The sequence below is a fragment of the Pseudopodoces humilis genome, chromosome 8 (assembly GCF_049639895.1).
Source record: "Pseudopodoces humilis isolate 2021_Gansu_Grassland_sample_001 chromosome 8, ASM4963989v1, whole genome shotgun sequence".
Classification (NCBI taxonomy): domain Eukaryota; kingdom Metazoa; phylum Chordata; class Aves; order Passeriformes; family Paridae; genus Pseudopodoces; species Pseudopodoces humilis.
Genome location: NC_142207.1, coordinates 32,860,479 through 32,887,457, shown reverse-complemented (window position 1 = coordinate 32,887,457; position 26,979 = coordinate 32,860,479). Strand labels below are relative to the sequence as shown.

General features: G+C 43.8%; 3 protein-coding genes across 4 annotated transcripts; 2 read left to right on the top strand and 1 right to left on the bottom strand.

Moving 5' to 3' along the window:
• Positions 1-655: 655 nt before the first annotated feature.
• DUSP19 (dual specificity phosphatase 19) lies at positions 656-7,850 on the top strand. 2 transcript variants are annotated; one of them, XM_014257750.2, is made up of 5 exons: positions 656-912; positions 995-1,041; positions 2,335-2,487; positions 6,694-6,960; positions 7,048-7,850. In XM_014257750.2, exons 1-4 carry the CDS (start codon positions 693-695, stop codon positions 6,913-6,915), a joined length of 642 nt encoding a protein of 213 aa, XP_014113225.1. In that variant the 5' UTR covers positions 656-692; the 3' UTR covers positions 6,916-6,960; positions 7,048-7,850. The 2 variants fall into 2 exon arrangements, with proteins under 2 accessions (XP_014113225.1, XP_005528976.1); XM_005528919.2 differs by having other exon boundaries at positions 6,694-7,850.
• Positions 7,851-8,624: 774 nt separating this feature from the next.
• On the top strand, positions 8,625-18,414 carry NUP35 (nucleoporin 35). The gene is made up of 9 exons (XM_005528920.3): positions 8,625-8,743; positions 9,460-9,630; positions 11,578-11,705; positions 13,358-13,418; positions 14,657-14,798; positions 15,162-15,231; positions 15,322-15,450; positions 17,255-17,422; positions 17,775-18,414. The coding sequence occupies exons 1-9, from the start codon at positions 8,710-8,712 to the stop codon at positions 17,850-17,852; spliced, it is 981 nt and encodes a 326-aa protein (XP_005528977.1). The 5' UTR covers positions 8,625-8,709; the 3' UTR covers positions 17,853-18,414.
• A 3,195-nt stretch (positions 18,415-21,609) lies between these two features.
• LOC148183884 (maestro heat-like repeat-containing protein family member 7) lies at positions 21,610-26,395 on the bottom strand. The gene is made up of 15 exons (XM_088059115.1): positions 26,290-26,395; positions 25,989-26,053; positions 25,745-25,894; positions 25,418-25,566; positions 25,010-25,157; positions 24,630-24,817; positions 24,403-24,540; positions 24,034-24,148; positions 23,724-23,861; positions 23,296-23,472; positions 23,014-23,169; positions 22,771-22,872; positions 22,279-22,381; positions 22,133-22,189; positions 21,610-21,860 (listed from the first exon to the last, which is right to left on the bottom strand). The coding sequence occupies exons 1-15, from the start codon at positions 26,393-26,395 to the stop codon at positions 21,676-21,678; spliced, it is 1,977 nt and encodes a 658-aa protein (XP_087915241.1). The 3' UTR covers positions 21,610-21,675.
• Positions 26,396-26,979: the final 584 nt, after the last annotated feature.

Here is a 26,979-nt window from a genome sequence, read left to right as displayed (position 1 = left end):
ATATCTGGAAGAAATTCTTTACTGTGGGGGTGGTGAGACACTGGAACAGGTTGCCCAGGGAAGCTGTGGATTCCCCTTCTCTGGAAACATTGGAAGCCAGGACGGAGCTTGGAACAACCTGGTCTAATGAAGGGTGTCCACGCACAAGGCAGGGGGGTTGGAATGAAATGATCTTTAAGATCCCTTCCAACCCAAACCATGATTCTATGACTATGCTGTAGAACATCAGAAATGGTACGCTACAGAGAAAACATGAAAACGTGGGCATGAAGTCGTTCGGGAATAAGGGGAAAACAGCTTCACCTTGCCTCCCTTTTCTTCATTTTGCCTCTTTGGTAAACATAAGAAGCTGATTTTGCTTAGTCTTTGGTCACTAGTCAAACGTCTCTGGGGAAAAAAATAACGCAAATATATTTAATTCGAATATTTTCCATTCATCTCTTTACAATATTTTCCCACGCTTCCCGACAAGCCGGTCCCGACTAGAGTCAGACAGGCGCTGCTGCGTGGCCCGTTCTCCAGATCAGCAAGGCCCCGGGCAGGCCGGCTTTCCGATGCGAAGGCTCCTTTGGTTACGCACGGCAGGAAGGGATGGGTGGGGGCAATGCGCTCCGAGCACCGCCCCGGGGCCGCGTCACGGGCGGGCGGCCGGCGCGGCGCGGCCGGCGCGGAGCGCTGCGGGCAGTGGCGCCATGCACTCCCTCGCCCAGGAGATCCGGAGCTTCTCCAGGGCCAACCTGCGGAAGCAGCGCACCCGCGTCACCACGCTGACCGGCCGCAGGATCATCGAGACGTGGCGCGGCGCCTGCCTGCACATGGAGGAGGAGGAGGAGGCGGCGCCCGACGGCGGCTTCGTGCAGGATCTCAGCGCTGACCTCCAGGTCGGCGTGGTGAAGCCCTGGCTGCTGCTGGGTGAGTGGGGCTGGGTGAGTGGGCGCCGTCCGCCGGCCGGGCAGGGGCTCAGCGCAGCAACGGGAACGCTCTCTCTCCGTAGGGTCGCAGGATGCTGCTCACGACCTGGAGACGATGAGAAAGCATAAGGTAACGTTACACGGACGTATAAATGCATCTCGTGTGATGCGCGCAGTGCGTTTCTCCTGTAAATTAAAAACTCCTAATTATTCTCTAGCAGATATGAGGAAAACTGTGTTCCACTTGCATTTTCAAAAGGCTGCTCCGTTTGCAGGTGGATGGGTTTCTGTTGGCTTCACGAGAAGCTGAAATGCTTTCAGAGAATCCCAGAATCTTCCAAGGGACTTCTGGAGATTATCTAGTCCAAACCCCCTGCCAAGGCAGGGTCACCCAGAGTACGTGACACAGAAACGTGTCCAGGTGGGTTTGGAATGTCTCCAGACAGGGAGACTCTGTGACCTTCCTGGGCACCTGTTCCAGTGCTTGGCCACCCTCAATCTGAACAAGTTCTTCCTCATGCTCAGGTGGAACTTCTTATGTTTTCATTTATGACAATTGCTTTTCATCCTGTTGCTAGGTACCACTGAAAAAAATCTTGCTTCCCTGCAAGAGTGATGATTGTTTAGAGCTGTTTAATGGAACAGATTCCTGCACTGCCATATGCATTTGCACTTCAGACACTAAGTAGCTCCATTCCCCCTTGCCTTACGTGGATTGATAAAACTAGAAAAATAAATCAGCTTCTCTAAGTCTGTCCCAAAATTTTGTCTTTTTACTCTTCTCTATTGCAGTAATGGGGTGATAAGGCCTTTGGACAGTGGTGGTTCTGCATGCACCTGGTTGGCATCTGCTGCCATCTAAATGTCACTTTACTGTAACTTAAAATAACCCACAACCTGACTGTAGCCTGTACAGACCAGAGATGGCAGGAGGCCAGAAGTGGTGTCAACTGCCAAGAACAGGTTTAGTTTACTCTGAAATCCTTCTGCTCCAGCAAATGTTTCTGGTAACTAACCAGAAGGATTGTTAAGCTGATGGGTTAGAGCAGGATTAAAATTTGGGCGATTTTTGTGTGGTCTGTTCTCTCATTCCTATTGCTTTCTCTTTTATTTTCCAACCACGTGATGAAAACTCCCTTTTCTGTTGAAAACCCATTTTTATAGTCTGTGTTTGAGTACTGATCTTTTCATTTCCTCTCTGAAAAACCCTGAGATTTATCACAGTATGTTTTAGCACATTTTGAAACTTTGCTTGGAGAAAAGTGCACCATAGACAGCATATGTATGTAAAACTGAACATTGCATCAGTGTAAGGTAGAGTGTGTGTATGCCTAAAGATTAATTCACCTTTGTTACTGCTCGTTTTGCTTGTTATCTTCAGAAAATGCCTTTTTCCTTTTTTTCTTTTATTTTTTTGACTTAGGTCACTCATGTTCTAAATGTGGCATATGGAGTCCAAAATGCCTTCCTCAATGACTTTATATACAAGACCATTTCCATTCTGGACCTTCCAGAAACTGATATTACCTCCTATTTCCCTGAATGTTTTGAGTTTATTGAGAAAGCAAAGATCCAGGTACGGTCTATCAATAATTAATATTAGTAGTTATCCTGTTTAGATTATTTATAACATTACTTAAGAACTAAAGCAGCTTCTTTTGTTAAAAGAAAATATGGTACCAAATGAATAGTTTTGCCATTGTCTTTTTAAATATTAAGTAGAAACTCCAAGTAATTTTTAAGTATTCCTAGAGACATGGCACTGCTGTTAATCTTTATTCCCTCCAGCATTGCTTTTTCAGAATTACTGTCTTGAGTTTTAGAGAAATGCTTCTTTAATACAGGTGGACCAGGGCTTGAGTTTAAATTACACAATTGCATCCTAAATCCAAGTCACTACCCCTGACAGAAGGAAATGAAGAAAATTTATTTATCCTTTGGGGATGTTGTTTTGGATTAGAAATCAGAGTGAATTAAAAGCAAGAAACACAGCTTTTACATATCTGTGTGGTCTATCATCAGCTGTTCACCATGTTGGTGCTTTTCATTATAGAATCATTGAATGGTTTGGGTTGGAAAGGACCTTAAAGATTATCTAGCTCCAACCCTCTGCCATGGACAGGGACACCTCCCACTAGACCAGGTTGCTCAAAGAAGATGCTATGATTCCACATACATACCCAGAATATCAGAGAATGTGTTAGTAGTCTTGGAGCCAAAAGTGATTTAACTATTCACAAAATGTTGAAAGGATGTGATAGAGAAAATTGGCTAAAAAAACCCTTCTGGGGTTTCTTGGCAGAATTATCTGTAGCCAGGAACATGCCCAACTCACAGCTGTTAAATCCAGGTTTACTGTGTAATTTAGGACAACCACTGTTTTGGTATCTAAACTATAACTCAACAACCAAACATTATTGCATGTTTTTCTACTATATCTATCAGGTTCATTGTTTATGTAGATTGGGATAAAAGATGATCTTGCCCCAGTTTTCGTTGTGTCGCAGTGTTCTTTCCTTCTCTCATTTATAATTTACAAGCTATGTGATAACGTATGATCACTAAATTACCTTTTCAAGGTTTCTAATTACAGTTTCCAGTTCATTTCTAAATGAGAGTTGCCATTCACAACTGCACAATTTTGCTTTCTGCCCTCTGGTGTTTATATCTCAGTTACTATTTTGTAGGTTAAGGAGTTTACAGGAAAACTTTTACAACAGCATTAGTAGTTTTCTGATGGAAGAGGTGGATGAAAGAGAAGGTAATTGGTGGAATAGTTGTTCTCCAGAATCAGTTCAAAAAGCACATGATAGTGGTATACAGAGACAGATCTCTAGGTGGTTTGAATTACTTTACTTGCTTTCTCAAAATAGTGTTAAAAGAGTTTATGATAGATTGTATCATGAAGTGCTCTTCTGTTTAAGTAACCATAGAGATACTACTGTTTCATCTCTTAAAATGGGGGAGAAAGACATGTTCACTGGTGAGAGAACATGATACATGAGAAATTATTTCTCGAACATGGTGAACTCCATGAAGGAAGTATAAGAGCATGTGAATTTGAGGATGCACTGTTCTGTAAGTCATTGCCAGCTGGGCACTTGTAACAGGATTCACTTTTCTAAAACTGTAATGGCTCAAGTCTCTAGATACCATGGTACAAATTCTGATACTGATCAGAGCTCAGCTTTTCTTCTAGGCTCCAGCTTGGCAGGCAGGTTTTCCATGACATGTTCGGTGACCCATGTCAATTCATAATACTGTGAATGACGGATACTTTTTGATATGTTTAATATCTAATAATAAAACTTCGGAAATCTTGTGTTTTCAAAGAGAAAATCTTTGCTTATTCATGAACATCACTCTGGATTGCTCCCCCTATCTTTCCTAAGGAAAAAGCCTCTTTTTCAATGCAAAGTAAAATGGATCCATAAGGAATTACATTAGCCTTCAACTTCACTAAAAACTTTATGCTTCTCTTAAATTTCTTTCCTTGGTGAGGCTTTCTGCCCACTGTGTATAACCATTATATAATCACCTTTTCTGATAGTGGAAGGTGATTTTGTTTCTCCCTCCATAAAAATTTTTTAAAAACCCCAACTTGGTCTTGAATCTTACATGATTCTTTCAAGTCCACTGACCATTTCTTGGCAGGAAAACTTAGGGTATCAGAATCAGAGCAAGGAGTTTTTGGTAAATAGAGATGAATTTCCTGTTTGCAGTCTGTTTCTCACTTTATTCTGTATTCATAGATAATAAAACATTAGTTAAGAATGACATGCCAAATTCATTTTTGTATGAATTGTAAACAATGGGCTATAGCAAGGAAAGATAAATATTCTCAGTATTAAAGTTGGCTTAATATTATGGCCCACATTTATTCATGTTCAATAATTTTCAGAATTCATGGGTATCACTATATAATTTTTATATATAGTTATTTAAAAAGATACATCAGACTTTAATGTGAAAGAGGGAAGTAAAGAATGAACTGTACAAAGGAAAAGAAAAATTGCTTCCAATGCATTTTATTTACCCTCAGTGCCTCTGCTAGACATTGATCTGGATTATGGTATGCTGTGTCTAAAATAACTCCCATTAAATCAGTAAATACTACTCCAAATCTACAGTGGATAACCTTTAGCAATTGCTTCATCAGCAGTAGCATAATTTTTAGTGTCATTATTCTGGATTTACAGGTCCACCACTGGCATGTCCTCAGGTAGCTGAAATTACAGATCTGCTTTCTACTCTGCCATAGTGTGTGTGAGGACACGTGGTCCTGGGAATGTGAGCAAGGGAATGAAGAGAGTAATTTGCAGCAGGCAGTGCACAGGAGATGTGATTTTCATTGCAAGGAAGGGTGGTATTACTTGCTGGGATGTGGGAGCTTAGACTTGGTTCCTAGCTCTATCATAATGTTGCACATCATTCTTCTAGGCTCAGTTTGGGATTTCTGCAACAAGGATAATAATACTCCATTTCATACTTCTTTGTTTTGTTACTTAAACTGGAAGATTTTTGGAGCAGGAACCATTTTCTGGTCTGTGTGTCTTAAAATACTAGGTAATTGTAGCTCCCAAATCTGTAATATAACCTATTGAGTTCCTAGAAAGGAACCCTGGTGCTTAAAAGATCTTTTTGTCTCTGGGTAAAATTCCCATTAAGTAACTTGTGCCTGTTAAGGGCAGACAGAACAGGCTGTTTGTAACTAGAATAGTTTTGTTTAGCCTCAAGTATCTGAGCACATCATGTCATGTTTCAGTATTTTCATTCTGAATATGGAGGTGCTGGGGGTTTTATGGTTTCTTTTTGTGTCAAAGGAGCATTTAGTGGACAGTTTGGACTGAGGCTTTTCCAGGTCATAATCTGACATACAAACATGACAACATCACGAAGCCTGGGCCTTGCAAGCATTACTTAGGAGATTTTAGATTGTCTAGTTGTATTTGTGTTAATTTGGGTTTATTTCTTAACAAAACTCAGAGTGTCTAAAAAGAGCCATTCAGGTATCTCAAAGGTTGTGTAGGAAATGTTTAAGTAGGATAAAACCCATTAATTTTATATATAATGCAGCATAAGCCTGAATTCAAACCCCAGAAGAAGCATTTGTGAATTTATGGGAGTTTGAGTAGTTTTGGATTTGCACTCTAGTTCCCAGTTAAGGCGTGTTAGTTGTACCAGTGGTGTGATGGGAAGGGAGAGATCTGCTGCAAATCACACTATATCCTTTCTAATTTTTCTGTTCCCGTGCATGATCCCTGTTACTCAGAATCTTCCCTGCAGAGTACACAAGAAACATGCTACTGGAACTACAAGATGTTCTAAAATCTGCCTCTCTGCCTAGCTGTTTGCTGCCTTGCTATGTTTTTAACCTTTAACAAGATACTGTTAAGTTCCTTTCAATATTGCAAATAAAATCTATTTCAAAATTGGCACCCAATTAGATCAGATACTTTGGTATCCCAGTTGTCTGTGATTTGGTTTTTACATGAACAGGCTGCTGTAAGGCCTCGGGAAGAAAGACAGAAGATGTCTTTTAGTACTATGGTATGAGTTAGGTTTGATGAATTTGGTAATAATAAAGCATTTTGCGAAGAAAAATACTTAATTTCATGCTTATATTGTGCTTATGTCTGTGTTTGGACTTACATGTGTAAATATTTGCTTTGAGCTCGGTAAGGAGCTTTCAATAAGTCTTAAAAGAATTTTATATAAAGTTTCTTACACTTGTAATCTATCTAATGACTTTCCCAACTTATGTTTAATTTATTTCTTGGAGGATGGTGTGGTACTGGTTCACTGTAATGCAGGAGTCTCCCGTGCAGCGGCTGTAGTTATTGGTTTTCTAATGAATTCAGAAAGACTGAGCTTTGCCAGAGCCTATTCCTTGGTGAAAAATGCAAGGCCTGCAGCTTGTCCAAATCCTGGCTTCATGGAGCAGCTTCACAAGTACCAAGAACAGATTGTAAAGGCAAATGGAAGCATAAACAGTCATGACTGATCCAAAGCAAGAAGTGAAATAATCTGTTTTGACTATACAGGATTTGTATGTACTTTAAACCACTTTCACATGTGCATTTTCAAGTCTTTATATATTTTTTTCTTACCCTCCTTTCACCCTGTTTTTTTCCAGCATGTCATCAAAAGGTCAAGTGGTGTACTGACTTCAGAGAAGTTTTGCCTAAAACCAGAGCACTAATAAAAGGATACAGCTCAGTTTTCCTTGAAATATTAGAAAACAATAGAATGATGGTTTGCTTATTGAACCACGAGAAAATGCAGGCAATAGAGAAAGGAAGTAAAATAACTGAGATAAGTTGCTTTCTTTCCAAATCTGCACATTCTTACTTTGTTGTAAAATCTAGATAATAAAATGTTCAAATAATGAAGTACCTTGATATTGGAATTTAAAATTATATTGCAACTATGGATGATATTATTGAATTTTATGGGCTAGCCAGCCATTAATTTTTTTTTAAATTAAAACGATGGTCTTTTGAGGATGCTCAAAATGCATAGGATGCTTTAATGCTTCATGTATTTCTATTCTTTATCATCTAGTAGTGATTTGAAGTGCACTAACATGATGAATCCAGTCTTGGAACTAACAGGGTTTTTTTACCTGTAAATCATTTCACTAGAGATACAAAAAATTTTGATAATGATTTGTCTCTGCTCATGCTACTGTCTTCACATCTAGTCCTCACGTACTGTCCCCTCACTCCATTCCACATCATATGTAAAGAACATATAGGGTATGTAATTTTGACCCTCCTGAGAGATCCCAGGCTGGTTACTGTATTAATATGTCATGCTTTAAAAAAAACCAAAAACAAAACTCCACAAGATTTTAATAGTATTTTGTGGCCTTCAAGCCAGCTCTTAATATATTTATTAATATGCAACAAAATAAAGAGAACACTGTGTTTGGATAAATTGTGTGCTGAAGTGATTTTAAAGGTTTGGTTTCAAGATTGGCGTTCTGTCCTGGTACCATGGACATGGTTGTTTGAACCATGATATCTGTTGTGGATTGCTCGTGCTCAAGAACGTGTGGTGACACGACAAGGAGGAATGGATTCCAAGAGAGAGAAAAGGCTGAGATTAGATTATTTACGCTGAGGGTGGGGAGGCCCTGGCACAGGCTGCCCAGAGAAGCTGTGGCTGCTCCATCCCTGGAAGTGTCCACGGCCACGTTGGAAGGGGCTTGGAGCAACCTGGGACAGTGGAAGGTGTCTCTGTCCATGGCAGGGATGGAGCTGGATGTGCCTTAAGATCCCTTCCAAGCCATTCCACGAGTCTGTGCTAAACGTTAATGCGGGAATTAGGCAACCCCGCTGCATCTGCTCGCTGTTCGTGGTCACCGATCCCCGTGTCCGTGAGGGAACAGCTCACTGCGTGCTCTCGGCGGGCGCGGGCGGCTGTGGTGCCGGCAGCCCGGGCAATGACTCACAGCCTTTCCCCGGGGCGGCAGCGGGGGGAGGCTGCTCTGAGCTCTCAGGCCGTGGAAGCAACCCAGGACAAGCCCTTGTAACTGTAACCGCGGTTCCTTCAGCTCTGTTCGCCACCTCGCCCTTCTCGGTGGGACCGTTTGGCCAGGAGCCGTGAGGCGACAGGCCGGCACAAGCCCATGTCTGGCCCCGATAAACACCCCCCGTGACGGGGTTCCGCCCGCCCCCTTCATCGCAACATGGCCGGGGGCGGGTCGGAAGTGACGGCGGCAGGAAGCTCCGTCCCGTTTGAAAGCGCCCGGCGGAGCCGCTGCCGCCGCCTCTTTCCCGCCATCCGGGCCGACATGGCCGCCTTCGCCATGGAGCTGCCGCCCGCAGGTGAGCTGGGCCCGCGGGTTCCCCCAGACGCGCCGCCTCAGGGGCCGCCGCCGCCCGGCCGCGGGTGCCCGGCGGGTCCCTCAGCGCTGCCTGCGCTCCTGTGAGGGGAGTGGGGCCGGGGCCGACCCCCGCCTGCAGCGGGGATCCCGGGCAGTGGGAGGCGGCGCCGGGAAGGGACGGTTCCCGCTGGGCTGAAGCGAAAGGGGAGCGGGGTTAAATTGATCGGTCGCCACTTGTAGTTGCAAAAAATACAAGGTTGTGGTAAACTCGACTTACCTGTAAAATGAATGATTAAACCTTTGGTCTCATCAATACATGTAAATATCTCAAAGGCGGGTTCCAAGAGGGTGGTGATCAGCGACAGGGCGGGGAGTAATGACCAGAAACCAAAACACAAGGGTTTCTATCTCAGCATGAGGAGGAACTTCTTTACATTGAGAGTGGCCAAGCCCTGGAACAGGCTGCCCAGTGTGGTTGTGGAGACATTACAAACCCTTTCTGGAGACATTCCAAACCCACCTGGAGGGTACACCTGTGTACCTGGTCAAACCCTTGGCAGAGGGTTTGGACTAGATGGTCTCCAGAGGTCCCTTCCAACCCTAACAATTCTAGGATTCTGTGATCTTAATAATTTACTTGTGTTATGTTTCTTTGATAGAGCCCACAATGGAAAAAGTTAGCTCGCTTAAGTCTTTTTCTTAACATTTTGTTTTCAGGAGCTGAACCAATGACTCTTGGCTCCCCAACATCTCCCAAACAAGGAACTAGTGCTCAATTTCTCCCTGGGTTTTTGATGGGTGACTTACCTGCCCCAGTGACTCCGCAGCCACGTGCTTTATACGGCCCTTCAATTGGTGTAATGGAAACAAGGTCTCCACTACTTGCAGGTCAGAATTTGTTAAATGTTGGAAAATTGTTGTGAAAGCAAAAAATTGGTTTGTCTCATTGTTCTGCGTGACTGTTGCAGACTTGAATCTTTATAGTTATATCTTTCTATATGCAAACTCCACTGATTGAATAAGTGGTAAACTCGGTGTATTCAATTATAATAAATGTTTTAAATGTGGCAGTTTTGGTATCAGGAAAAGTTTGTTTTACAGGGAAGGCACTATGAACCTCTACTAGTACAGGATCAGTTTATATGACTTTACTAGTCAATTACACATACATCAATGTTGAAAACAGAGATATCTGCTGGAAAACTAAATGCAGCTTGTACGAACTGCTGATTCCTTTGCAGAATTTTTTCTATTTCTTTGAATTCTAAAAGGTCACTTACAGATTGTCAAAACTTACAAAAACTGGGTGGAGAAAAACTGAAAATAGACTTCTTAATTAGTATCTAGTGGTTGTAGTTAAAGTCTTGATGTCTGCTGTCATTGGACTGGAGTAGTGACTTTTCCTAGCTGTAGATGCTCATTTCTCTTCAACCACCTAATTAATCAGACTAGGAGAAGTTCTTACCCATGTTAGACCCATGTATGTCTGTTTTCTTCTCTGAGAAGAATGTGTGAGTAGTTGACATGTCACAGGTAATCTTGGCTTTTGTACTAAATCAGGTGGCATAATTTTATGTCTGAGGGTGCTAATATGCTAGTCATTTTGAAGGGGAAATCGATGATTAAAGTACTGCAAAAATTTAACTTAATAAAATACTCTTCTTTGACTGTCAGGCCAGATTGGACTCAGTGATCTTTCTAGGTCTCTTCCAACTTAAAACGTTCTGTAATTGGAGGTTTATTTGTCTTCTGCTTCTTACTCTTGTCTGCCTGCCCTTATATGTCTGGGAACAAACCTCTTATGAAAATATTTATGAAATTGAAAGTAATCACGTGAATTTCACCAAATTGTTTTTTAAAGGGTTTATTATAGCCTTAGAGTATAAATTTCAGAAAGAGGGAAGCCAGTCAGATACTAACACAGACTTCCCAAAGGGAGTGATCAAGTAGATCAGTTAAACTGAAAACCTTGATGGGAGAGTGCTTTACATAATGCACATTATTTCATGTAAGTTCTCATATGTGTTAAGTAGTTCAGAGTGAAGTCTTGAAGCTCAGAATTTAGGATTGAAGAGAACCTTGGAAAAGCTTGATTTCCAAATATTTTGCAAATAAAAACTTGATGCAAGCTACTTTTTTTTTTTTTTGTCCCTGGGGTAAATCCACACAAAGTGTTAAGATACATCAAGTTCTTTCAAGAAGTTTAATTCTCAGTTATTCTGGAAGTTCCAAAGTTTACAAAATGGGAGAGCAGCTGGTTTAACTTCATCCTGTCTGTAGGCAAGCTAGTCCCTGCTTTCAAGAGTTTATGCTCTTATTTAATATGAAATTAGATAGGAAGCAAAGGAATTTGGCAGTGGGAATGTGAAAGTAACGTGCAAGGTCTCTGCATTTTGGTATGGTTCTTTAACATGTAGGATATCTCAATTTTTGAAAATCTTGCTTTTGCATCTGTACTATAGGCAAGTTAGTCTCTGAAGCAATTGAAATAGATTTCTAGCCTGGCTTAAAATTGAAAGATACAGCAATGCTCAGAACTTCAGAGAAGGAACATGTAAACAGTGAATATAATGGGTTAATAAGAGGTCTGAAAGTTCTAAATGGTACTTTTTTAGCGTGCTGTTAGACACAAATGTAATGCTCCTACCTACAACATTCAAACCTGAACAGCTTGGTAAGACAGATGGCTTTGCAAACCTCCAGTGAAACAAGCAGTCTCAGCAGCAATCAACATGAGAGCATGGCTGAATTTATTATTGAAGCTTCCAGAACAAGTAGCAGCAAAGCAAAATTACAAGTTTTCTCATGCTCTTCTTTTGTTCCTTTGAATTGCAGGAGGGTCTCCCCCACAACCAGTAGTCCCTTCGCATAAAGATAAAGGTGGTGCTCCACCAGTTAGAAGCATATATGATGAGTTATCTAGTCCTGGGCTTGGATCAACACCTCTATCCTCAAGAAGACCAGTAAGTGTCTTGGATACTGGCCTGTTCTTAGCAGATGATGTGAGGCAGCTTACTGCAGCAGTGAATTCTCAAACTTAGCTGTATAAACTGCTGTAGCAAAATGACTGGTGACCCTTCAGATCATGCTATTGCTTAATCTGGGTTGTTCAGCCTACCTGTTCCTGTATAGACTAAACAAGAGCTGTGGTCATGAAGCAAATTCCTGTTATTGCCAATTTTCAATACGGTAGGAAATGAAAAATGCAAGTCATGCCTCAGTTATGCTTTCTTGTACGAATTCAGCTTTGTTTGTCAGCTTTTCACTTTTTTGTAAGTTTATTGGGCTGCTTATTGACAGAATGGCCCTTTCACAGCTTGAAAGGAAGTTGTAGCAAGGTGGAGACTGGTCTCTTCTCCCAGGTAACAAGTAATAGGACAAGAGAAAATGGCCTCAGGTTGCACCAGATGAAATTTAGTTTGGATATCAGGAAAAATTTCTTCACTGAAAGGGTGGTCAGGCATTGGAACAGGCCACCCAGGGAAGTGTTAGACTCTCTATCCTTGAAAGTGTTCAAAGATGAGTGGAAGTGAACTTGGGGACATGGTGATGGCAATGTTAGGTTAATGGTTGGACTCAATCTTAGAGATCTTTTCCAACATTATTAATTTGGTGTTTCTGTGATTATCTTCTAGAAGGCAATACAGGCACTTACAGAAACAGAATGAATTTTTTTCTGAGAAAAATATCTGATCAAAGTTTGGGTAGACAGTTGGGGTTAATTTTGAAAGAGGAACACTAAATTTCTACAAGGTAAATTTTGTAATAAGCTCTACTGCTTAACTGACTAATCAGGCATTGCTAGGTCCTTTTTCACTGAACCCTTTTGATGCTAGGAGAACATTTTTCACTGAATGAGCAGTCTTTCTATTGAGTGTTGCCTTCTGAAAAGTTTATTCTGAAAGCAGAGGTTCTCTGGGAAGGATGGACTCCTATAGTGTCTTGAAGGACTGGATATTAAATTTCAAAAAATGTTTGAACATGTGTTGCTAGGTCTACAGGTACTCCAGGCTGTTCGATCATGTATCTAAGAAATGCCACTATTCAGGCTAAAAACAGACTAAAATTGTTTTGGGTGTTGAAATCCTATGTTAATAAGAAAACATCTGCTGCCATTTAAAACTCAAAGTATACTTTTTTTCTATGCACTAAATAGTTGAGCAAGAAAGTAAGTCCAGTAATAGTCTCCGTATAAATGAAGGTTATGTTTCCATGATTTCTGAACCCTTTATGCAGTGACAATGCTGATAAACTTAGGATACAAATATCCTTCCTATCAGGATGCACGTGAATGTGTGAATTATTACAGTGTAGCAATATTGACCTGATTATTTTGAGAAAATAAACTAAAGGGTTTCTGAGTATTGATACTTAAAGCTACTTTGTTTCACAAAGCAAGTGTCATATATATTGTCAAATAACTTTTCATTAATACCCCTTGGCAATCTTGTATTAAATATACATGCAAAAATCTGTCCTTACTCTTAATTAGGAATAACTTAAGGCAGACAGTTAATATTATTACCTGAATGTTTAAATCACTTGAAAATTGTCTCTCTTGATGTGAGCAGTATACCTATAAGAATGATTTGTTTCTTTCTGTATATTAATGCAGGCCAGCTTTAGTTTAACACAGAGCCCATCAGTTGGAATTCTGCCATCAACACCGGGAGCAGGTAGATGTCCTGTCAAAATTTCTACTCTCTTTCCTTACTGCTTTCTTTAATACAGATAAATCATCACTGTTAAAGCTACATCCATTCCTTGCTGATTTATGAAGAGGTTGTGTGTTTCTTAGCTTTACAAAGGTGTATGGGTATTAGTAGGAAATAATTATTCATTTTGAGACTGACAGAGTTTCAAGCAGTTTTTCTTGTTCCAAATGTGGTGTTGAGCTGAGCACAGAGGTGGTTGTAATTGAATGAAGAAGCTGAGATTGATGGATTGCCTTCCATCTTCACAAGGTTTGATATCTTGTGTAAGAAGCTGGTGCTAAAATTTATTGTTGGCCTGTTCCTATTTGGCAACTGTATTAAGCTGTTGATGTTTCAAAGAGAACACTAGGTTGCTAGACATAAAAACTTATTAGTTTGTTTGCAGATGTGAAGGTATGATTGTCCTGGTTTAGGGCAAATTTGGGAGAAACCCTCTGAATGGGGTCCCTCCAGGAAACAAATTCAAGCAGCCCCTTCCCCAGCTGGTTCTGGAGAAGACTTCCTTGGAGAAAAGTGGAAAAAACTGTTTATTTAACAAGCAAAGCATCTACAAGCATAAAAAAAAAAAAAATTAATAATATTAAACAATAAAACCTCTTGCTGATTGAGGAGATGGCAAATCCAGAAACTCTTTTCTGTGGGTTGTAGCTGGGCTTGCTCAGTCTCTCATCAGTCCCTCTGGCGCTGGAAAGTGCCCAGGCCCCGGTGGGTCACAGGCGTGAGCTCCCCGAGTTTGTCTGGGTTTTCAGTCCAGAGCAGATTTGAACAGATCTGAGAAAAAAGACAAAAAGCAGTCCAGGGAACTGCCCTGCCTCAGGCAGCTAAAAACCAGCTAAAAGCAAAGGAGAGCTCTGTGCCGCTGTCTGTCGGTGCTGCAGACAGCACAGTCCAGGAGCAGCATGTGGGGGAGTGAGTGCCACTTCTGAACACAAACTGCAGCTTCTGCTTCCTCCTGATTCGTTCTCAGAGCCAGTCTTAAAAGTGCAGAACTTAATATGTGACATAAACAAGGCAATTGGGGATACCCAAATGATACCATTGTCACACCAGGACAATGATTGACTTTTTCTGTGTGTGAGTAAATCCCCATCAAACTCTTCCATATACAAGCAAAATGCTTGACATTGAATTTATTCTTGTATTATACACCTCTGTCTTGCAAAAGAAATTTGTTAAACAATGCTATTTCAATTTAACAGCTTCAAGCATGTTCAGTCCTGCAAGTATTGGGCAGCCTAAGAAGACCACACTATCTCCTGCTCAGCTAGATCCTTTTTATACTCAAGGTGATTCCCTTACTTCAGAAGATCAACTTGATGACACATGGGTAACTGTATTTGGGTAAGTTGATTTCCAAAGTATCAGAAAAACATGGGTGAAGTCCTTAGAGAATATGAGAAAAATACTTGGGCATTGATGTTGTCTGACATTGCTATGTGCTGCTATGGTTAAAGCAAGCAAACACATTTCAGTGAGGCATCTTAACTTGAGCTACACATTATATTTTCTAGATAGAAAAACACCATTCTGCTGTTGGGGCGTGTGGTAAAGTGCCTGGAAAGTGGCATTTCTCAAGTCACTGCTTCTTATATCATTACAGTGGTCTCTTCTGGATTTCTGTAAATGCTTCATAGGGTTGTATCTGAACACCTGAATTCTTAAACTACTCATAATTTTTTGAGGTTTTTTTTTTCTGTCTTTCAGATTTCCTCAAGCATCAGCTTCCTATATTCTACTACAGTTTGCTCAGTATGGAAACATATTAAAGCATGTGGTATGTTTTAGTTTGACACATCAGAAAACATTGTGAATTAAGCATTTTTGAAAAAACTACATTTCACAATTTTCACTTAATCTCATTCAGATGTCCAACACAGGAAACTGGATGCATATTCGATATCAGTCTAAGCTTCAAGCCCGGAAAGCCTTAAGCAAAGATGGAAGAATTTTTGGTGAATCTATCATGATTGGTGTCAAGCCCTGTATAGATAAAGTAAGTTAATAGTTGCTTTTAGTTAAATATAAGGCACTTTGCTTTTGGTCTTTCTTTTTATTTTCCCTGATCTCTTTAATTTTTTTCCTTTTGGAATTGCAAATTGTAGGTAGTTCATCTATATAGTCTGTTACACATTTATATAAGTTTTTTCTTAAGTATTTGTCAACATTTCCTGCTGAGAAGGATCACTATGGGCAATCTCTGTGCTCCTTGGAAGTTACAATGCACATTATATTGCTGTACAAGACAAGGAAGTGAAACCATAATATGAGACAATTGAGATAAGTTTCCTGACTGGAATTTGTGGCATTTAGGGCCTGCAGTAGATACCTAATGGCAGATTAAGATCGTTGCTGTGCCTAATTGTACCTCTCTATTTGTTATGTGACTATGTGCTTCTGGCTCTTGGATTTATCTTAATTCTTTGAAAATTTGTTAGCAAGAAAATCCCAATCCTGTTCTCCCAGCTTCTCCTAGGAAAACATGTCACTCTCTTGTAAGAAGCAGTTAGGGGTAGACATAGCTGTCTTGTAGTTTTAATATTAACATGAGCTATTATTGTCTAGGTATTTTCAATATCTTGACCTGTAATTCTTGCAGTGCTTTGCACTGGGTACTGTACATTAGCTTAAGCAAATAACAGTCATTCTTCTATAGTGCACAGGTTATTTTTTTTGTCTCCTTTAAGGATACACAATACTAAAGAGTAATGTAAGCTTTCCAAACTCTTCTGAGAAGGCAGCCCTAGAAATTAAACTTGCATTTCTGAAGTTTTAGCAGTCTGAAACATTTCTTACACTCAATAAAATTCAGAAACAAGTAATTCTGCAGCCTTTTTCTCTGTGGGCTTCTGCTGGTGGTCCGTCCAAGCCTTTTTAATATTTTGCTGTCCAGTTTTTATCAATGAATGGTCAGTAAGCTGAAGCTCTAGAAGTAATGATCTAAGACTTATAATTGCCAGGCATCTGATTTTCATTGCTTTTGAATTCTCATTATGTCTTTGTGGATAGTATTCACTTTCATATACCAGTAAATAAACCCATAGTCATTAATTTGTGTTTTTGGAGGCAAAAGATTTCAGGAGACTAATCCATTGAAGGATTGGTTTTGGTCAGACTTTCCTGGAATTGAAAACTAGATGTGATGGATTTGACACCAGTGCTTAGGCTTTTGATTTAAAAGTATTAGTTCCATGGGTTCCCCTTGTGCTAAGCAGAGAGTCAGCTGCCATCCATAGTGTACACCAGTCCTAGTGTTTATTCTGGAAAGTGCTTTTCTACCAAATGTGCTGCTGAATTTTTGCTGTCTTTAGCCTGGTTGAAACCTATGCTCCACTGAGTCTAAATCCACCAAATCACATCTCCCCAGGCTGGTTATTTACCATCTTGTTTTCTCTGGTTTGTTGAGGAACTTGTGGTTCCCATCAAGTCACTTGCTACCTCTTCCATTCAACGTGCATTCCTTTCTAAACACAGGCTTACAAAATGGAGCCTTGACGTTTACTGCAAGTCATACAGTATATTTCCTCTACATTGTTTCAAACTTGGTTGACATTTAGTACAGACAGTGAACAGATTTCAACTTTCCACTACTTCGCAATGGCATAATTCAACATGATTGCAGTGAGGAAAATGCTCGCTGGTCATGTGTACCTGTATGTTCTGTACTGGTACACCTTTTATCTTTTGGGATCCATGTATGTTTTATAAAAAAAAATGTTAATAGTAGATAATTTTAGACAATAAAAGTTGGAATACTGCTTTTCAGTATTTGTTTACATTATATTAACCCTCTATTTAAGAGTGTGATGGAAAACTTTGAAAGAAGCTCTACATCCCCGATGTCTTCGATTTTCACTCCGCCTACAAAATCTGCTGGCACACCAATACAACCTGCAAATAATACTGCAAGGATTTCTACAATGAGACCTCTTGCAACAGCATATAAGGCTTCCACTAGTGACTATCAGGTATTTTGAGGGAAACAGAAACATGTTTTTGTGTTGTCTTCCCTTAGCTCTTTGAGGCTGTACAGACATTAACTTCAATGTGACCTTACCTTTTGCTCTCAGTTCTTTAACAATGTGGTTCAAGTGCAAGCTCAGTCTGTTCAGCCTCTAAAATAATAATAAAAAGTACTAAGTTAATGACTTTTCACTTTTCCAGGAATTAAGGGCTTGTTTTGAAAATATTTCAAACATATTTTGTCAAAATATAATAGCACTTAGGAAAAAATAAGTAAATGGTTGGTGTAAAAACTATTAACTGCATGTTAACTGATTCTCTGTATTTTCTCTTTTTGTTTTTCTCCCTGCCTTCTAGGTGGTTTCTGACAGACAAACTCCTAGGAAAGATGAAAGTATTGTATCTAAAGCAATGGAATATGTTTTTGGCTGGTAATACACAAGAGGGAGTAACACACTAAGCTGGTCAGGGTTTGAACTATACTACTGTCACTTGTAGTTAGTTGTATAACTACTGGTGGCAGTATTTTATCTTACAGAGCACCTGTTATGCCTTCAGTTTATTCAGAAGACATGTAGCTTGCACTTTAAATGATGGCAGTGTACACATGGTTTTACAAACTGAGTAAGTGTAAATAAAAGTGCTTTTTCCCCATTTCTGCTCTGATGGCATGATTGTGAAAAAATGTCAGCACTGACTTTTCCTCTGTAATTGCTTTCTGTAAATTACTTCACAGTAAGTTGGAAATGCTTAAATTGGCAGCTAAATTTACTGATGCCTTTAATTTTTTTCCCCCTCTGGAAAGGTGATTGGTGACTTGCAGGAGAAACACTATGCAGAGCTATCTACCAGGGACAGGGCTTTTTATTAGTATGTGTGAATTATTTAAAATTGGGATTTGTTGCTGTTTTACAATTACCTCTGGCATACTATTCTAAATGTCATACCAACCTTTTAACTCTTTGTTTCATTAATAAAAATTAAGTTTCTTTTCTTAGATTTTTTTTTTTTAAACAAGTATGAGTTCTGTTAGGAAAAACTATTAGCAGTACTCTTAACTGATAAATACGTTGTTGTCTAAGTTTATTGAAGTGTTATTGGCAGAGCGGGTGCTGCTGATTTTACCAAAGTAGGATTCAAACCATTTACCAACCAGGATTCAACCTATAAGGATATTTTTACCATTGTGCACTTAACAGGTAACAAACTGTAGCATTCTCAGCTATAAAATTTTTATTTGAAATAGCTGAAGTGAAAAATGCAGTGTGTCAATGAATGGTAGTAGCTTCTTTCATTTCAAAAGGTGTTTAAGAAAATTTCAAACTTTCAAAATTGGCTGAATGGCGATTGATTTTCATAGTTTTATTTTCTAAATCAAACTTTTCTCCTTTGAAGTTTTGGAGATGAGACTCTCAAGTAATTATAGGCTCTTTCATCTGGAAAGAGAAATTTTTTCTATTATAGTTGGGAAACTACAGGCCACTATTCCTTTTTGTGATTTTGTGTCTGTGTTAGTGTGGGTCAACGTCAGCCTTTTAGTCTCAGTCAGTAAGTAGCATGTTGGCCAGGTAACTTTCCAGTTATACACATTTCTATGCCTTTCTTCATGCTGCTTCTTCATTGGATGAAATGAGATTGAAAAATTAGACCAAAAGCATGCCTAATGTCCTTCAAGTGCTAATGACACAGCCCTGAGTAAAACCCCCTAGTGAGAAGTCATGCTTCTACCTCAGATTCAGTGATTTTTGAGATGCCTTTTTCTAACTTGCTGGCATGTGCTTTCAATTGTATTGGTTATTACTTTGGTTGCAGCTTATAAAGGGCAGCAGACACAGTTCTGTGTGCTCAGCTCCATGGATCCTCATGAACTTTCAGGCTCCCAGAGTCCAGTTACAAAACTAGAAAAGTTTAGCAGCTGGTCCCACAGAGAAGATTCTAGCCTAGAAGCTGCACAGCCAACAAGATGATTCATCTTGGGATGGATGGAGAGGACCTCAAGGCAGTCCAGAGGAGGTAAGAAAGGGCCAGGAAGTGGTCCAAGAACTGGAACATTACACTGATAGTCTGGGAGAACTGGGAATGTTCAGCTTGGAGAAGGCTCCAGGGAGCCCTTAGAGCCCTTCCAGTGTCTAAAGGGGCTCCAAGAGAGCTGGAAAGGAACCTTGGGCAAAAGCCTGGAGTGACAGGGGGAATGGCTTCCCACTGCCAGAGGGTGGGTTTAAATGGGATATTGGGAAACTCCTGGTCCCATTGGAAACTCCTGTTTCTACTTCTGTGAGCTACAAAATTTAACGAGCTGATATCTTCACATTGGATCAAAATCCAGAGGATGGAAGGTAAAGATGGATTAGTCCAATTCTTCCAATTCTAATGGAAGGTGTCCCTGCCTGTAGACAGGCAGCTGGAATACAGGATCTTTAAAATACCTTCCAACAAAAACTGTTCTGGGATTCTGTGATTCCCAGAGCTAAGAGCAAAACTGCAATTGCACTCAAGTTCTCAGCTGCTGAGATGATGAGCAAACATCACAGCATCCAAAGTTTTAGGACTCCATCTTAGCCTTATATAGTCATCACACCAACTTATCAGTCCCAAATTCAGCATCTTTATTTTTATTGCAGACTCTGGAATTGGTGCAAATTCCTTGTCCCAGCATTAGATGGCCCAAAGGCAGCAAGCAGAACAGGCACTGACAGAGGAGCTCCTTCTTGCTGGAGAAAGCCACATATTTAAACTGAAAAAGGATAGATTTGGGTTAGATGCTCTTGTCCTTCCAGGACTTGACACTGTGCATGGGGCACTTTTCATGCCTGCTCTGAACAGCCTTTGGACAATAGAGCATGACCTGGCTCTGGCTCTGGGGTCAGCAAACACAGGTAGAGGAAGAAGCAGCGTCTGTTTAGCAGTCATGCCCAAGAGAGACTGGCATGGTCTCTTCCCACTGGTCTCACTTTGGTTTCTGACTGTGTACGAGGCAGGAACTGTGATTCCTCAGTTGTGGGGACCAGAACCGCACCCAGGATCCCAGCACTGCCTCACAGCGCTCAGTTCAGTGGGTGGTCATATGTCTGAGGCTCAGCCCCTGTGCTGCTGCCTCTTTTGTTTCATTTTGAGTACACCCAAAGCTCACTGTAAATCAGGGTGGTCTCTGCCCTCTTCCTTTCCCTTGTGAAAAACGAGATTTACGTCCTGGTAAAAGTTGAAAGTTTTAATAAGAGATAATAGGAGACAAGGATAAAGCAAAGATCAACAGCCGGGTGTTCTGCCAAGAGCACACCTACTATTTTGGGGACACTATATACTGTTTCTGTTGCATCAGCCTATTGCATATCCATAAGCAATTATACATATTTAAACTTTTCTTCAAATTAATTTACATATTCTAAGAACTATTTTACATGGCTCTTCCTCAGGACAGCCTTTTTTTAGAGCGTGCGCATTTTTTGGCTGTGGTTTTAGTCCATTCTTATTATCACCTCCAGTTTGGGTTTTGGTCCATACTTCCTTCAGATGGAAGAAGGTAGCAGGGGTCTTCATCATATGTCCATTGGATGTTATCCTAACTGGCCAGGCAGTTGAAGCATAACTATCAGCTCTTCTACTACTATGCCTAAGTTTTGTTAATAGAAAAAAAACAACTATAGCAAAGTTACTTTAACATATGTATAATATCCATTCCAATACTTTGCGAAAAGCCAATATTATAATGTGTATTTATAATACCCTGTTTAGGGAAGGAGCACTGCTGTGCTTTCAAGGAAGCTATTCATGAATAACTTCCAGTATTCCAAGTTCCTTTGCCCTCAGTGGATGCTTACCATGGAATCCCTCTCAGCCAGATTCAGAAAATACTGAAGTTGGCTCTTCTAAAGTCCAAATCTTTGTCTTACTGCTGACCTTCAGTGTGTTCAGCAAGACCTTTAATTCAACAATGTTGTGAAACTGGACTTTCAGGGCAGAGACCTTTCCAGCCTGATCTGCCCTTTTTCCACTCTGCACAAAACACAGCACAGAGAAGAGCAGCAGGATGGGGCCTGTGTGCTCCAGAGCTCAGGTTTTGCTCCACTTTAGCTCCACAATGATACAAATAAGGTAAAGAAGCTGAAATGTTTATTAATGAAAATGTTTATTAATGGCAAGCAAAGCAAAGGGATGAGCTGGGAGGAGAAGAAGGGAACGAGCAGGGTCTGAGGGCTGTAGGGAGGGATCAGTAAAGAGGGAAGGAGAGGCCAGGAGCTACTCAAGCTTCCAGGCAAGCTCAGGAGTGCCCAGCATCAGCTGTGCCTGGAGCTCCAGGTTGTCTCCTCTTGCTTGGGATCTGGTGCTGTCCTGGTTGTCTTGATCCAGGAGATGAATTTAGTGATGCAGCTCTTTCATCCAACATGACTTGAACTATCAGGTTTGTGTTGGAGGGGCTCTCATCTTGCCTAAGGGCTTGAAGGGCTGAAACAGAACAGACCCATGGTCAGAGTGAGGAAACCCCCTGAAAGGACCCTGAAAGTCCACCCAGTTCTTGCCATGGCCTAGAGGAAGCAGGAGACAACAAGGATCGGCTGGAAGGTGCTGGCCACGAATATCCCACAGCCCCCTGAAACATTTCTGTGCTCTGCCCACACCACCCCTCATCCACACAGGGAGCAGAGCCCTCTGCAGCTGGGGCAGGAGTTGCAGCCTCCCCCGCCAGCTCCCACTGAAACCTTGCTGGCCTCACTCACCCTCACAGATGATCTGCAGCTCTTCCTGCTGCCCCCTCATGAGCATGCTGGCAATTCCTGGGAACACAGAGCCTGTCATGGCCCCTGGCCTGGATCCTCCTTGCGATGGGGAAGGGAGGGACCCAGACCCAGGGCATGTAGCTCACCAATGGACCTGATGGCTGCCTCTCGCACGGGCTCTTGTGGGCTCTCCAGGTATGGCAGAGCCTGCCGCAGGTGCTTGCCCGCTTGGCTCCTGTCCTCTGCCAGCTGGAGAGAGTGGCAGGGCATGGAGGGAAGTGTTGGCACGGGCACTGCTCCTTGGCCAGATCCTCCCTGTGCCCGACACTACCTCCCCTGCCCACACAGCCCTGAGGCCCGGCCAGCAGCCACTGGCACCAGGCTTTGGAGGGGGCAGGGGCCCTGGGGAACCATGGTACCACCCCACTGGGTTGGGTGCTCCATCAGCATCTGACTTGGGGCCACTGGAGCCTGGAGAAGAGCTCATGTGGCCCAGGAAAAGGAGCAGCATGTGGGGTGCAAAGCTGGTGCCCCTAGGTGCAGCACTGGGCAGGGGCACAGCTGCCAGCCCCACACACTGCGCACCACAGGCAGGAGACTTCTCCAGGCTCCAACTGGGGCTTCCAGGCTGTCCTTACCACATGCTCGCCAAAGCTCCATGGGTCCTCCATCGTTAGCAGGTGCCTGAGATCCTTCCTATTCAGGAAGCTTAGTGCAGAAAGCAGTGTTTCCCGAGCAGACTGCAGAGCAGCAGAGACCCAGAGATGGCACCACAGCCCAGGGCACAAGGCCAGGAGGAGGCTGCAGTCCATGAGGTGACAGGGTGTGGGGAGACAGTTGAGCCCCCTCCCATGGGGACAGCAGCACCCAGGAGTCCTCACCTCTGCCACACGCCTGTTCTCACTGTGGCAGTGGAAGAAGAGCGGCAGCAGGCTCTCGCTCACCAACACCTTCAAGGGCTTTTTTCCCTTTTCCACTACCGATTCCATCACTTCTTGGTAGAGTTGAATGGAGAGCACCTGTATGTGGCTGTTGTCCTGTTGGAAAGGAAAAAACTCAGCACTGGATTCTCCAGACTCCCCTGTGCACAGGCCTGAAAATGCACAGGGCACCACACTTTCAGGCAGCACCCAGAGCCTGTGGCTGGGGGCACAGAGCCTTACATTGTCAAAGAGAGGCCGAAGAGCCTCAGCCAGTTTCGGGGCCGTGGGGCTGGATACTAGGATATCTTTGTTCAGAAGCATGTTCATGAACACAGTGAGGGTCAACCTGATCTCCTCTCCATCTGCGTTCCTCAATAGCTGCACCAAGCTTTCAGACAGGTTGCACATTTTTTTGGCCTGTGTGGAATACATGTTTGTGGTATGAATCCATGAACAGCTGCACTGCCAGCACCGCTCCAGTGGTGCAGCCCCACCCTGCTGCCATGGAGCCCAGAGGCCGAAGGCCTCTCCTGAAGCACTCGGGCAGCTAAACAGCAACACAGGAGAGCTGGGAGCAGCTGACACAGCTCCCAAAGCCCAGCCAAGCCCAAGAGGCTGCTTTCCCCAGCCCCGCACTGCCAGCACAGCTTCAGCCACTGCCTCCTCACCATCAAGGGATCTTGGCTGAGCACCACGAGGCCTCTGAGTGCCAGGTGACACTCCTCCTTGGACTCGCTCTTCAGGTGCTTTGTCATGATCTCCAGGAGGTTTTCACCCCATTCATTCAAGTCCAGGCAGTCCAGGACCTGAAAAGCAAAGAGCAGTGACAAGGGTGTTCAGTCGCAGGAGCTCAGAACTACACAGGGCTGAGCCAAGGCAGCAGCACAGGTTGTGGGCACTGTCCCAAGCAGCCACAGCTATGAGAGGGCAGAGAGGTGGGAAGCAGCTCAGCAAGGCAGCGCTGGCCATCGGGCTCACCTCCACAAGGAGCGCCAGGGCAGCAAGTTCCCAGCGTGGTTCCTCCTTGTTGAGCAGCCTGAGCAGGCGGAGTGCAATGCAGGAACACAAGGGTATGGAGACACGGCGCATCTCTCTGGCAGGGGGAAAGAGGCACCGTCAACCCTGAGATGGGTGGGAAAACCTCTCCCAGGACTGACAGAGGTCTCGTCTTTTCCCAAGCACCCTGTGGGCACTTTGGGAGGTGGGTGGTACTGGGCACCCTCCTCTCCCTTTTCCAATCTGCTCATCTGTCTCTTTGTGACAAGGCTCTCTGGCCCATGACCATGGGAACTGTGTAGGGCACCCTGGGCACAAATGACAGGGGCAGTGGGCAGAAGGGGCTCTCACCTTGCCAGCAGACCCACAGCATAGTGGTGGGTGTCAACACAGAGCAGTGTGTCCCAACCACACTTGCGTTCCACTGCAACCAGTAAATCCACACACTGCAGATGGTGGAACAGCGCCCTTAAAGTCTGCATTGCAAACCTGTGTGCAGAGCAAAGCCCAGGTCATTCTGGGAGCCCAGGCTGCAGCCCTGGGGATGTGGCAATGACAGGAGGACTGGGATGGAGCACCTGTTGATGCTTGTGGAAAAGCCATGTTCCTCCTGACATGTCCTCCAGAAATTATTGACCTCCTCTGGCACCTGCTCTGTACTGATGAAGATTTGGAAGAGCAGAGCCACGATGAGATGGGGGGAATATTCCATAAATGGCTCTGGGCACCAGGGCAGGCGGAGAATCTCCCAAACCACCCTGGTTGCCTGCAAAGGATAAACCCAGAGACAGCACTCAATGCCAAGTGGCAGGGCCAAGTGTGCAAGGGAGAGGCCAGGGGAGACCAGGGGAGACCTGGCCTGGTGCCCCTGAACCTGCCCCAAACCCAGGTGTCAGCCCAGTGCCTGAGGATGGGGAGGCAACTTGGGTGCAAGCAAAGGCCAGTTCCAGAAACTCACAGCCATGGAAAATACATCCTTATTGTCCCCATCGGAGGTGTACATTCTCTGCTGTGGCCAGCCATCCATCACACAGAGCAGTGATGGCAGCACCTTGTCCACTGTTGTTCCTGATGATGCTATGGTTTTCCACATGATTGCAGCACCTCTGTAGGACCAGAGCTGTGTGTCAGGGGGGGTCTCAGCCAGAGCACCATGGCCTGGGCAGCCACAGGGGTCTAGATGACAGCGACAGAGCCCTGAGGGGTAGGGAGGGAGCATGGCAGGAGGCTTAGGGGCTGGGAAATGGAGGGTCCAGTGGCTCCTGGAAGTCTGCCTGTCTAGAAGACCCCATTGGATTGGCTGTACAGGGTGATAGGCCCTACAGGCTGGTTAGACCTGAGCCCTTAAGGCAGGTGGGCTCTGTACCTATCACATGATGGGGCACAGCGCAGGAGGGTCACTGCAACATCAGTGGGGTGTGCATCAGTCAGCCTCAGGATGTCCATGAACAGCCTGTCGTCTGGAGGCTCATTGGACATGAGCCTCTGATGCATGTTCCTAACAAAACCTGGCACCTGGAGAAAGCACAGGGAGACTTGGAGAGCTGCCAGAGGGAGCAACTTCCCCAGTTTCCACTGAGAAGTGCTTCCCACCACACTGGGTTGAACTCAAAGGCTGAGGAGGCCTAGTGGAAATGGCTTGAGGCACCGTGCAATTCCTGGGGACACCCAGCCCTGGCCACAGGCTGCTTACTTGATTTGGACTGGAGACAATCCTGTCTCCAAAAGAATCCATGCTGGGAGCAGGAGCTATGCTCTGAGTGGGTGCAGGGTCAGGCTTTGCCGCACGCTTGGTCAACATGGTGATCATGTCTCGACACCAAGTGCCTTTGTTCGTAAACATCTGCAAAACAAGGAACAATAGGGAAGAGAGGGATGATCCACTGAGTGCTCCAACTGTGCTGCTTGGCTGAGAAGGTGGGGATGGTTCTCAGTACCTGGCCTATAAAGCACCAGCTGCTACGGGCAGAGTTCTGCTCTTTTGTCGGGTCCCTCCCTGCATCTGGCAAAGAGCAAGGAATGTCAGAGCTGAAAGAGCTGCAGAAGAGGCTGGAGAACACAGCCCAGCCCTGCAGTGCCCCAGGCAGGAGCAGCCTCAGGATGCCCTGAGGATAGAGTACGGCTGCCAGGGGTCCAGCCCCTGTTTTGTCCTATCCGTGGGCATGTCCACTGGGATGGGATGGAACAGGGCCAAGCTGGCTGCAGGCACCAGCCCTGTGGGCCAGCTCTGACACTCACCCTTCTGCAGCAGCAGGAGTTGCTCCATCTCATTATGTTGCTGTGGTGGGGCACCACCAGGGCATTCTTCCACCTTCTTGGGTAGGTTGGAGGGATTCTCTGCCATGTCAATGTCTGGATTTATGGCTAGTTGCAGGGGAGAAAAGCTCCCCAGAAAAGCTCCAGGTCCAGCAAGGGCTGCAGTTGTGCCTTGAAGGGACCTACAAAAGAGAAGCCTTGGGAAGGCTACAGGACACAAAGTCCTGCAGTCTGGCCTCAAGGCCTCCTGCCACAGTGACAGGAGACATTTCGTAAAGGCTCTGTGTCAGCAAGTCCAGACTGCCATTGAGGGCACCTGCAATAAAGAAAACTTGAGAAGCCTATGGTCACCAAGTCGCACAGTCTGGCTTCAAGGTCACCTGCAACAGTAACAGCTTGGGAAAGCTCCAGATCAGCGAAGAACGAGTTGGCTGTGTGGGGGCTCCTCACAGCACTGCTCTGTCCCGTCCTGTCTCGCTGCATGCACTGAGCACTGTGGTGTGGCTGTGTCACCACCAGCACCTATGTCATGACTTGTCACAAAGGGTCACCCTTCTACACTCTGTCCATTCCCATCCCACGGTGACCATGGTGTGCTGTGTCACAAAGAGCCCTAGGACACACCTCCACATGCCCTGGGGACACACCCACCCCACCCAAACTGCCCCAGCT